The 12,698-nt window shown below is 33.8% G+C and overlaps 1 protein-coding gene across 4 annotated transcripts in view; it reads left to right on the top strand.

Annotated features, from left to right (window-relative positions):
- The window catches only part of tspan9b (tetraspanin 9b), a 28,630-nt gene extending 16,487 nt beyond the window's left edge, over positions 1 to 12,143 (top strand). For 2 of the 4 annotated variants that reach the window (XR_015942052.1, XR_015942051.1), the window contains 7 exons: positions 3,667 to 3,858; positions 5,594 to 5,668; positions 7,576 to 7,677; positions 7,858 to 7,989; positions 9,056 to 9,139; positions 9,213 to 10,954; positions 11,004 to 12,143. Coding sequence is in view for 2 of the 4 variants with exons in the window: in XM_087246470.2 (XP_087102596.2) it covers positions 3,667 to 3,858; positions 5,594 to 5,668; positions 7,576 to 7,677; positions 7,858 to 7,989; positions 9,056 to 9,139; positions 9,213 to 9,284 (657 nt within the window). In the remaining 2 variants the exon portion in view is untranslated. 4 annotated transcript variants of the gene reach the window in all.
- Positions 12,144 to 12,698: the final 555 nt, after the last annotated feature.

Raw genomic sequence — 12,698 nt, 5'->3', positions numbered from 1 at the left:
TTTCCTTCATCATCTTTCCTTTTGTTTGCATTCCATTTTTATCTCCCTTTTCTTCCTTTCTGTTCCTTCTTCATCTTCCTTTTCTCCTTTATCTTCCTTTCCTTTTCTTCTTCATCTTCCATATCTTCTCCTTTCCTTTCTTTTCCATTCCTTTCCTTCCCTTGATTTTCATCATAATTTTGTTTCTTGCTGATCTTCCCTTTCCTTTCTTTTCCATTTCTCCTTCATCTTCCTTTATTTGATTTTGTTCCATTTACTTCATCTTCTTTTCCTTTCTTTTCCTTTCATTCTTCATCTTCCTTTTCTTTCCTCATATTCCTTTCCCACTACTTATTTCTTTCTTTCATCACTTTCCTTTCCATTCCACTCCATTTCATCGTAATGTTGTTTCTTTTCAGCTTCCTTTCCTTCATTTTCTTTCACTCTTCATCTTTCCTTTAATTTTATTGTAATTTTGTTTCTTCTTCAAATTTATTTCCTTTCCTTGTTCTTCTTCCTTTCCTTCTTCTAATTTATTTCCTTGTCATTGTATATTTGTTTCTTTTTCATCTTCCCTTTATTTATCTTTTCTCTCCTTTTCTTCATCATATTTCCTTTAGTTTCCTTTTTGCTCCTTTCCTTTCCTTCATCTTCATTTTCTTTTGATTTTCTTTCCTTCTTCATCTTTCCTATTTTCTTTCCTTTTTAATTTTTTTCCTTCCTTTCCTTTCATGCTTCATCTTTCTTTCCTTTCCTTTCCTTTCCTTTCCTTTCCTTTCCTTTCATTCTTCATCTTACTTTTCTTTCCTTCGTCTTCCTTTCATCCTACATCTTCCTTTCCTTTCCTTCTTCATCTTGCTCTCCTTTCCATTGTAATTGTATTTCTTTTCAGCTTCCTTTCCTCTCATTTCCTTTCCTTCTTCTTCTTTCCTTTCATTTAATTTCCTTTCCTTCTTTTTCATTTCCTTCTTACTTTCCTTCCATCATAATTTCGTTTCCTTTTCATCTTCCTTGCCTTTCCTTCTTCATCTTTCCTTTCTTGCCCTTGTCTTTCGTTAGTCCCTTTTGCGTAAGTTCTTTGTATTTTTTTCCTACTTCCCTTCATGTCCTCTCCTCGTTCTCCTCTCCACACTCCTTGATTGTGTTCATTGTGCTGCTTCAGACCCATAATCTATTGAAGTTGTGCCTCAGTCTGCATGTGTCTGAATGCATCACACTGTATAGAAAAACCTTTCGAACAAACAGTCCCCCAGTTTGAAATGCAGGATTAGATTAAGAACAAACCCATTATGAAGGATTTTCCAAAGGCAGAGAGAATAGATTCAATTCAATTTGTTAGTGTGTGTGTGTGTGTGTGTGTGTGTGTGTGTGTGTGTGTGTGTGTGTGTGTGTGTGTGTGTGTGTGTGTTTGTGTGTGTCTTGATTGTGGTAGTGCATTGTGAATACTAACATTTGGGTTAAAAGCTGTTTAATATACAGCACTGTCTGTCTGCTTCTCTGGACAGAGCTGTTTATGCTTTTCTTCTGTTATTTTCTCGTTTGTGTGCACTTTGGCTTTTTCTTGCTTGCGTTTACTGCCTAATTATTTCCTCTCAGAGTTTTTTATTACTGTGCCATACTTTTCATTTTCATGGTTTGTAAAAGTTTTCATCTTTAACCTATTTTTTGCACTTACTGCTTGCTCTCTCTCTCTCTCTCTCTCTCTCTCTCTCTCTCTTTCTCTCACTCACACACACACACACACACCTGTTTTATCTCGTATTTTTCACACTCATCATTTTCCAAGCGTAAGGATTCTGTCTCATTTCCGATTCTCCGTGGTTCTCAGAGTGCATGATGGGTATTTCCTCCAGGGAACTGAATGACACAGCTTTTCACCTTCAGTTATACTCAAAGAGGAGTGTGTGGGGAGCCAGACCGCCTCACTGTAGGGCATATCTCGCAGTGACACACCAAATGTGAGGAAGGATTAACAGAGAACATCTTGACCTGCTAAAATGTCTCTTTTAAACCCCTTAAAAATATTTCTTTCATTATATGTGAATACCTGATATTTATTATAAGTTAGAATAATTCAAATGTACTAACTAAATTAAAGCCTAATTTAGGGGAATTTATTTTTATTACTTTTGTGTCTTCATTTTTTATTAGAAAAAATGCTTAGATTAACAACAGATTAATCAATCTTTTTCTATTGTATGATATCATATATTAACCAAACATACCTCTTCTTTGCTTCCGTGTTGCATACTTCTTAGAAGAAACTGCTGACAAGAGGAAAATAGCAGAATAAGAATAAATATAGTGTGGGGGCTTGCTTTAGACTTCTGTCTAATAAGAAGTCTAGAAATGTCAGAAGGAGCTGGATGCTTGTAGAAGTTGTGAAATATATTGAAGGTAACTTAACTGTTCAGTTCTGGTATGCAGAGAAGGGTTGCAGAAAGAGGAAGTATGTTTGGGTGCCAAAGGACTGCAGAATGACTGATTAGTGATGTTACAACAAAACTCCACCTGTTATATATTTTCTTATATGTTTTGTGTGTTTTATAATGTAAATAATAGAGTACATAACAGCCTTGTGATGCCCAATTTCACAGTTTAGTCGTTAATAGTTGTAGTTTATTGATATGATTTAATATTTATTTTAGATTTGAGAAAATATTGCATAGAACAAATGACAACTCTTACAACATTATTTTTATATTTAATTTTTTCAGAGAATTTCAACAATTTTATTATTATTATTATATAATATTTATTTAGACAAAATTGCATGTTTTTTAATTTTTATTTTTAAATAAATTGCATAGAATATTTTATATTAATTATTTATTTTTTATACAGTTAATTTTTTATTATTTGTATTTAAAACAATTTCTTTTATTTATTATTTATATTATTTATTATAATATTTTATTGATTTATTATTTCTTTCAATTGTTTGATGTTATTTCCTAGACAAAATTGCACAGAATTTTAATATTGGCTTACATTCCTACTCAGAATGAACCAGACAGCATGACAAATGTTTTACTTTGTTTTACTGAAAGACTATTTACAAATGTGAACTTTAAAAATGGTTTACCCATTAGTGCATGGCAAACTTTCATTTCTGACATTTTGCAATAATTCAGAAAAAACCCTAAATTAAACTCTCCACCATACAAATTGCAAACACGCATCTTCTCCCACAGCATATTCTCATTTATTATTTGGAGCTGGTCCAGGTGTATTAGCTAACTTTCTCTTTCTGCCTATAGCCTTCAGCAGACTGGCCTACTTTTACATTTCGGTTACCTGAGCATGAAATTACAGGAGTTTCTTTCTATAGGAAACGCGAACAGGCACACCTTCAGTCCAGACACACACACAGAATTTACACTCCAATACTCAACAACAACCTTCATTGCAGTGCCATTAGCATTTATATTGGTCTCAGAGCTGACACAGGTATCATTTAGTTGGTTAGGCATGCGCACAACAGTAACTATAACTTACCTTGAGTGAACCGAGTCCTCAAAGTGGCCCTCGAGTGCTTCAGGGATGGAGTTGCTCTAGTCCTTATCAACATGTAAAAGCCTGACGAAACACTGTCGAACTGAATAGTTGTGTGAGTTTGAGGTTTGATCCATAATGCATGAGTGCCTGTGTGTTTAGTAATGTCTCTCTGTGTGTGTTTGTCCTCAGCTGTCGGGATGTGGGTTGTTGGGTGTGGGCATCTGGCTGTCCGTTTCGCAGGGCAGCTTTGCCACTTTCTCCCCCTCCTTCCCCTCCCTCTCAGCCGCCAATCTGGTCATTACCTTGGGCTCCGTCGTCATGGTAACGGGCTTTCTGGGATGCCTCGGTGCCATCAAGGAGAACAAGTGCCTGTTGCTGAGTGTAAGTCCATGCCTACAAGTCCCATAATGCTTAATGAATTAGTTAATAAAGTAATTCAGGGTTATAAGCTGGTCCAGACAGAATCTGCTATTTGCTATGCTGCACAGAGGTTTTGTACAAAAATCTGCGGATTTATGCTGAATGATATTGAAAGTATGGTAACTTAAAGCTAAAACACATAAATAAAAAACGTTTAATTTTTTTAATTTAAGGTTTACAATGCAAATCCAATTAGAAATACTTGTTTGGTAAACAAAGTAATTCTCCCAAATATTAGATCTATTAAAAGACAAAAAAATATGAATTTACAAAAAGATGTTTTTCCTAAATCATAAACATTTTCATAGTATTAAGGAATATTGTTCAAATTAATAAAAAATCTGAATAAATATATATTTGCACACATTTAAACAACTAAATAATTATTCAATTCTATTCAAGTTTATTTCTATAGCGCTTTTTACAATAATTATTGTTTCAAAGCAGCTTCACAAATAGTGCATATTATTGCTTTACAATCAAATTAAGTTAAAGTTGCAATCAAATATAAGTTGTTATAAATAAACAGTTAACCTGCAGTTTTATAGCAGATAGGTGATAACTACACTGTAAAACTCCAAAAGTCAAGGTAACTCAAACCATTTGAGGAAACCGGTTGCAACAACAAATTAAGTTCAAAAGCTAATTCTAATAAGTACTGTGAACTTAATCCATTCGAGTTAACAAAGCAATTTGAGCACAATAAAACACAATAAATGAATCATTTCATTTGATCAAGTTGACTGTTGGGTTTTACAGTGTATATGTACATGTTTAATGAAATGAATTAGACTCATTTCATGAATGGCCAAAATATCTGCAGAACTTTACAGGCACAGATGTTTTGTGGGTCTGATTATTCTGTTATGAATTGTCTTGTAGTAACTTTTTTTTTTTTTTAGTTGTATTCCCAAAAAGACCTTTCCATTTTTACACTTCTGTGAATGTATTTGCTGTCGCTGCATTTTTAACTGTTTCTCTCAGCATTTTATGAAACGGGAAAGTTTCAGAGACATTCATTACAAAGCACATTCATTATTTCAGGGATTCATGCTTTTTTTTTGTCAACCAGATCTCTTTGACCTAAAATATTAAACTACAAGATGTAATATGATGTAATATTTCTACAAGATGGAATATGTTTTCCCAGAATGTGTCTGTGAAGTTTCAACTCAAAATACCCACAGATCATTCATTTATTCATTCATTCATTTTCTTTTCGGCTTAGTCTCTTTTAATAATCTGGGATCGCCACAGCGGAATGAATTGCCAACTCATCCAGCATATGTTTTATGCAGTGGATGCCCTTTCAGCTGCAACCCATCTCTGGGAAATTCCCACAGATCATTTATTATTTATTTATTGTTTTATGTGTGTATTATAGATCAAAAATCATTATAATATTTCACATTTACTAGCCTTTTTTATAGAACCTATCAAATTTTCCTAATATGGTTAAACAAGCCGGGGCTCAAACCAGCAACCTTCTTTCTGTGAGGCCATTGTGCTACCCACTGCGCCACCATTCTGCCATCTTATACCAAAACCAACATATATTTTGGATGTGATAGCTTGCAATTAATCTTTGCCCAGCACTGGCAATATATATTATATACTGTATATATTTTTGATATTTTCAGTAACGTTCTTGGTTAAAGCATATAAGTGTTTTACTGGTGCTCCTCTTTTCTTGCAGTTCTTCATTGTTCTGCTGATTATTCTGTTAGCGGAGCTGATTTTGCTCATTCTTTTCTTCGTATACACAGAGAAGGTACAGTACAAACCCTAAGCATCACACACCCCCTCAGTCTATCTATTACACACACACACACACACACACACACACACACACACACAAACAGACACACACACACACACACACACACACACACACACACACACACACACACACACAAATAGAAAAACACAGAACTAACCACCCACTGTGACTCTCATTACCCACGCGAATCTTGACAACAACAACAGCAGCCCACACACCTGCTCTCCTGCTTTACTTTACTTCTTCTCCATTTTTAATGTTTTTTTCCTTTTATGTCTTCAGCTCTTTAACTTATATTTACATTAAACTCTCTATGCACACTTTAGCAATGGGTTTGCCATTGATGGTAATTTGTTTAATTTACTTGCTAGAAACGTGTATATATTATATTATTTATGTTTAGTCATTATTCTTTTTTTGTACAGTTAAAGGCAACGTTCTGTTTAATGGAGATTTTGAAACATGATAATTTTAATAACTAATTTATTTTGTCTTTTTCATAATAATTGAAAAATGATTTAAGTCTGGCCTTCTTAGGCATACTTACCTCTGTTGGAGTGAAACAGTATGTCTCAGGGCCTGCTCATCGGCTCATCACATGGTATTGATATTGATAATGTTGAAGTTGAGCACAGCGTGATGACATTTCAGATCACTATTTAATCTCTTGTTTTTTTGTGCATTTATAGGTCTACAAAATCAGCTTCTATTTATAAATATGGTAGAACAATCACCACTAGCACTAAAGATGACTTTGTCAGTAAACTACATAATCTTTCTGATTTCCTTAGCATTCCAGGCAGTCTAGAGGAGCTTGACACTGCAACTGAAACTATTGATTCTTTTCTTTTCTAGCACTTTAGACATAGTTGCTCCGTTACACTTAAAACTAGAGGTTTTTCGTCTAGCTTGGAAAGAGAGTATACTTAACTTTAAAAAAAGATTTAAAGTCTGCCAGATCTGCTTGTTTTTTTTTTTACTTTAATAGAAGAAAATTAACACAATCTAAGGGCCCTGTTTAACACAGTGGCCAATCTAACCATCAACATGCATTTCTCAACACAGCAGTAATGACTTTATAAATTTCTTCACATGCAAGATTGATGATTTCAGAGATAAAATAAGCGCCATCAATCTGCCTCCAACAGCAACGTCCCAATTAGAGCACTGTAGACCCTTAATGGATAAACGATTTCAGCAGTAAGGAAGAAATGTCCAAACTGATAAATTCCTTCAAATCAACAACATCTAGTACTAGTATTCAACTTAAAGTGCAATTTAAAGGATTAGATTGAGCTAGATGAGCTAGATTATTTAGGTTAACTAGGGAAGTTAGGTTAATTAGGCAACAATTTTTTTTGTAGTCAATTGAAAAAAAAAATTATGAACTAATAAAATGGACAGTTATTCCAGGCAAACTAAAATAAATAAGACTTTTACAGAACAAAAAAATGTTATAGGAAATACTGTGAAAATTTCCCTGCTCTGTTAAACATCACTTGGGAAATATTTAAAGAAATTATTAATATATGCATCTGCAATGCAAGTAATTACATGCTCTATATCGTTAATATCATTACATACTATATCGTTACATACTCTAATACACATACTCTATATTAAAAGTACTTTAAATATTTTATATTTGCTTTTTTTATTGCATAACTTCTATTTCTCCAAAATTTTGATTCTTATGGTTGTTATTATTATTTGTTATTATTCTTTATTCTATTTTTGTTATTGCTGTTGTTATTTTAAGGTCACAAGTGGTTATGTAAGCATTTAACTGCATACCATATTGAGTGTGTGACAGATAAATTTTAATTTGGTTTTGAAATAAATTGTAATTATTCTCTTACTGTAGAGGTTATAAATGCATGAATTTAAACTTTCTGCAGGTGAGTGAAAATGCAAAGCAGGATCTTAAAGACGGCCTGCGGCTCTACAACACGGACAACAACGTGGGTCTCCGCAATGCCTGGAACATCATTCAGGCTGAGGTGCGTTTAATATATACAGCCGTCTGTAATGACAGTAATGGCGGGTCGCTGTGAGTTCAGGTAGTGGATCAGAGTTATGGAGAATAAGCCATGAAGCCCTGCAGTATTGAACGATATGCTGGTGTCTGCAGAACTGTGCTTTTCTTCTCTGTGTGAATGAATGCTGGTTGTGTCTCACAGTGGCAGTGTTGCGGTGTAACTGGGCTCTCAGACTGGCATGAGGCGCTGCAGGAGAAGTCAGTGCCGGATAGATGCTGCCAGGAGCACTATACCGAGTGCGGTCGCAACACCACTAATGTCTTCTGGTCACAGGTGGGATTGGGTGTTTATTTTTTTTATTTTCATTTAAAGTTGAATCTTTTTATGTTGTTGTGATTTAAAATGTATTTTGCTTTAATGTTTTTTTTTTTTTTTGATTAAAGGTGTATTTTAATTTTTATGGTTTCTGTTTCTAAAGTTAGATTATTGTGTTTGAATAATTACTATGTATTTTTGTTATTTTAATATTTGATCTGATTTAATTTAGTTTTATTGTTAATAAAATGCATGTTTATTTTACATTTGAAGTAATTTCATTTTATTTATTATTATATTTAGAGTTTTATTTTATTTTATTGGTATTTCTAATTAAATTACATAAATTTGTAATAGTTTCTCTGTTTAAACATGTTTTGTATTATTTTATTTTAAAAGTCATTCTTTAGAAATAGTGCCTATTTCTGAATATAGTGCCTTATGTTGTGTCACTGGTTCAAGTGCACACACACACACATCAATGTAGTTTATATAAAAGGAAAAAATGGACTTCATTACAGTCAAGGAGAAAACAACACATCTTAGCTTTTATTTTTAAAGCTTTAGTTGGTAAATTACCACAGAACATATTTAGTTTGTTGGAGTACTGTTCAAATACTTAAAATACCATATCAGCAGATATACTCTCTCTTGCCTTTTTTTTTCCACACAGAGTTAGGTGTGTGAAAACCTAGATTATGAGTAGAACTAACAGTCTACTTATAATCTATTGACTATTGAGACTGAGTTGGCATGTAGTTGAAATATCACCTAAATTTAACAAACGGACCATCAAAATAAAGTGACCAAATTATTTCTGTAGCTTTATTATATTGCAATTGTTTTTCTATTTTAAATGGATCTACTAGTTTTAACTTAAATTTAATATTGTTTTAATGTTTACTCTAAGTCTTATCTGGTAATAATCTGATAATTTCATTTCTTTTTTAATTTCAATGTTTTTCATTTTAAACCTAAAAATCGTAAATAAAAAGTCAGAGTTCACTATTTTATGATTATGGTCCACATTGTAAACTTTTCATTTTGTATACAGTATGTACATTTTCATCTCTCTGTCCCTCAGGGCTGCTACGAGAAGGTGGAGGAATGGCTGAACGACAACAAACATTTGCTGGGAACCATCGCCATGTGTGTGCTGGTCTTGCAGGTAGGAATAATACCAAAAATGTTTTGCCTCCAATGATGTCACATCCTGTTTGACCCTGTTTTCTGTTTCTCAGCTGCTCGGGATGGCATTTTCCATGACCTTATACCAACAAATCCACAGAGCCGGAAAGAAGTATGATGCCTAAAGGAAACCCAGTATTACACTACAACAACAACAACAAAAACTCTCTTAACACCCAATATATTATTGCAAACCCATTTCATCCCATCACAAACCATTATCAGGGAAAATGAAGGTTTTTTTGAGTCTATCAGATTTAATTATGTAGAACAGACTGTAGATATTTTTTGCTCTGCTGCTGCTGAGTGGCTTTTTCTTTCTTTTTTTTTTGGCCTGAGGTCTAACAGCAAATGTAAGATGAAAACTAATGAAGGGAATTCATTGTGAGAAGCAATTATGGGTGTTTGCGGCTTTGGAAATAGTCCATTAGTTGTATGAACTGTACAAAAAAAAAACACCCACGTCAATTAAGACGGGACTTTGGAGATTGCAACGCACGTAAAAGAATGCATTCATATTCATCTTTCTCAGACACTTGTGTATATGTAGACTCAGTTCCCCTTTGCTGATGTAATATATCAATCGCATGCTGTATATATTTCACATTTACATTAGTGTACTGTACAGGCGCACACAAATGATTATTTAGGTGACGACTTAAGTGTTATAGGGAGAATGGGGTAAAATGTGTCACCACATCTACCAAAAGCAGTATCATTTTTGTTCATTATTAGATTTTCAGATATTCAGAAAGACATTTACTTTTCAGATATTATAAAATGGTAATAACCTAAATGTACACAGTCATTTGCCTAATATTCTTATTAATATTTCACATTTGAAAAAAGAGGCACGTGTAAGAGCTATTCTAAATTGATTGTGTTGAAAAATTTGAAGTGTTTGAAGATAAAATGTAATATTTAGTTAAATGTAACTAAATAGCACAAATGATCAGTTCAGTTATTTGACTAAACATTCAGAATAATAGTTCATTTGAAAACTTCCTAAATAAAGTTCAATACGTGTGTGTAAATATTGTTTTTGAATATTACATTTTGCATAAATTACTTTTAAGAATTGCAATTTTTGTAATTTTTTTTAGCTTAAATACTAGTTTAATTCTAATAATTTACATTTCTATGCAATTACTACTGAATTATTTGACTAAATTTGGTCTTAAAATACTCTAATCTTGAATTCTGAAACAAAATCACTTAAATTATACAATTAAATTTCAGCTTCAAATATTCTGAATTTATCATAAATAAAATTAAATAAATGAAAAAAATTGTAAGTGAAGTTTAATTATAAACTAATTTTGAGAGGATTTTGTGCTTATGATTGACCAATGCTGGTCCCGCATTAGCTAATACATGATTTACCAATCAGACAATTCCTAAGTCACTATAAATAACCAGAGTTTCATACCACAACAGTTATCTTCATTTTGAAGAATCCCCCATTCCACCCCTACTCCTTCTCCCTTTTCCTAGATAGGGCGGTATGGCGGCCCAGTGTTTAGCACTGTTGCCTCACAGCAAAAATATCACTGACACAAGTCCTTACCAGGCCAGTCAACGTATCTTTGAGGAGTGTACATGTTCTTCCCTTGCTAGCGTGGGTTTCCCACGGGTTCCCCGGTGTCCTCCCACCATCCAAAAACATGTGATATAAGTGAATTGACTAATCCAAATTGGCACCATAGATGTGCTCCTAGTTATCAGTATATCTCTTCATAGCAATTCTTTATTTGTCTTTAGCTATAAACAGCATTAGAGTTCAAACTCCCCTCTCGCCCTGCAAACAGGAGGGAGCCCCAGACTCAAAGTTTTTATGAGTCCAGGGCTCTCTCCTGGGACAGCATGCCAAACACGATTTATAATCAATCTTCAGCTAAGTGTGAACTCTTGAAATCATCTTAATGGTACATAAAACCTGTTACATCATGCAGATTTTTATTTAAAAATTTATGTTTAACTATGTACTTGTAATTAATAGTTTACATAAGCTACACACAGCTAAATTATTTCAAACATTTCTCATATTTGGAAAAAAATGTCACATAAATGACCATTCTCCAAAATCATTCCCAAAAAATTACATAAAAACCACATCAATTATTTGATTACATTTTGGTTGGAAATATCCTAAATATTTGTATGTACTAGCACATTTCTATATTTCCAATGTAAAAAATACTCAAAATAATTTCCAAACCATACATTAAACTGCATAAATGATTAGAAAACATAAACATTTAAAGTATCTTAAATGTTTTTTTTCTGCACATTTCTGTATTTTCCACGTTTACATTTCGATTTAAAATATTTTTATTCAACACATTTATGCATATCCTATTTGACCATATAAATCTGTTTTACATTTTTTAAAAGTGTCCCAACTTACCCCACTCTCCTCCTCCTCCATTCAGTCAAAGTATGAATGTGTTTAATTGCTGGAAGTATGTAGCATGTATGAGAGAGAGAGAGAGAGAGTCTGGGCCAGTCATCTGCTCGCTCTGGGGCTCTGTGTCCTGGTGACTCTCCTCTCTGTCTCCGTCTACTCTCTTTGTTTTCTCCCTCACTGATCTTTTCAAAGTGCATCTGTACAGCCGGGAGGCAAATGCACCGTCCTGCTCCTCCTACCGTCAGCCAAGAGAAGCAGACGAGATCAAAGGATGCAGGATATAGAGGTTAGGAAACGGAGGGGGAGAAAGACCTAATAACGGCCTCGCTTCAAAACAAACGGCATCATGCAACGGCACCTGAAAGAGTGCAATGAGAGTCAACTTAAAAGCCATAACCTCGGCCAGCCGTCATTCTGCTAAAGTACATTCCTACCCCTTCATATTCAGCGCTAGAGGTATATATTTTGATCCACAGATTAAAGAGGATAATTTATTACCAAGTGACATCTCCTCCGCATTACTGTTTAACCCACATGCTCTTTTAAATAAAAAGACATATACAATGTTTTTAAAAAATGAGCTGTTCTTGTCTCTCATGAAATATTTAATGTGTTCTTGAATTAATTTTTTTTTTTTTTAGGAAGTACGCCATGCAAACATGGTAAAGTGGTATGTTTTTTATGCTGAGCAAAAATGTCTGCTGGGGGTCTAGTAACACCATGGGATATCCAGATAATTGGTTTCTTTCTCAAACATCTGTGCATGTAGAAGTGACTGTTTTTGTTTTAATAGGTAACCAAGGATTGATAAAGGCATGTTCGCACCATGAACAAAAAAATATATGTAGGTAGCTCTAAATGCACAACATAGATGTAACATTAAAGGCACAAGATTCATGAAAGGAGGATTTATATTACTGAAATCGTTTTAAAATATGTTTCTTTACTCTGATGAATGATGCATAAATGTTGTGAGTTTCACTTTAAAGGTGGAGGGTATGGAGGCAGAGAGGGGGAGCCAAAAAAGATGACAAGGCAGAGTGGAGGAGTGAACGAATGTGGAGTTGAGGAAGATGAGAAGGCAGAGGTCAAGTGACTGCAGGAGGTAGAGAAAAAGGAGACTGAGTGGAGG

This window comes from Danio rerio, chromosome 4 (assembly GCF_052040795.2).
Source record: "Danio rerio strain M-AB ecotype USA chromosome 4, GRCz13ab, whole genome shotgun sequence".
NCBI classification, from domain to species: domain Eukaryota; kingdom Metazoa; phylum Chordata; class Actinopteri; order Cypriniformes; family Danionidae; genus Danio; species Danio rerio.
This window is presented reverse-complemented; position numbering and strand designations above follow the sequence as displayed.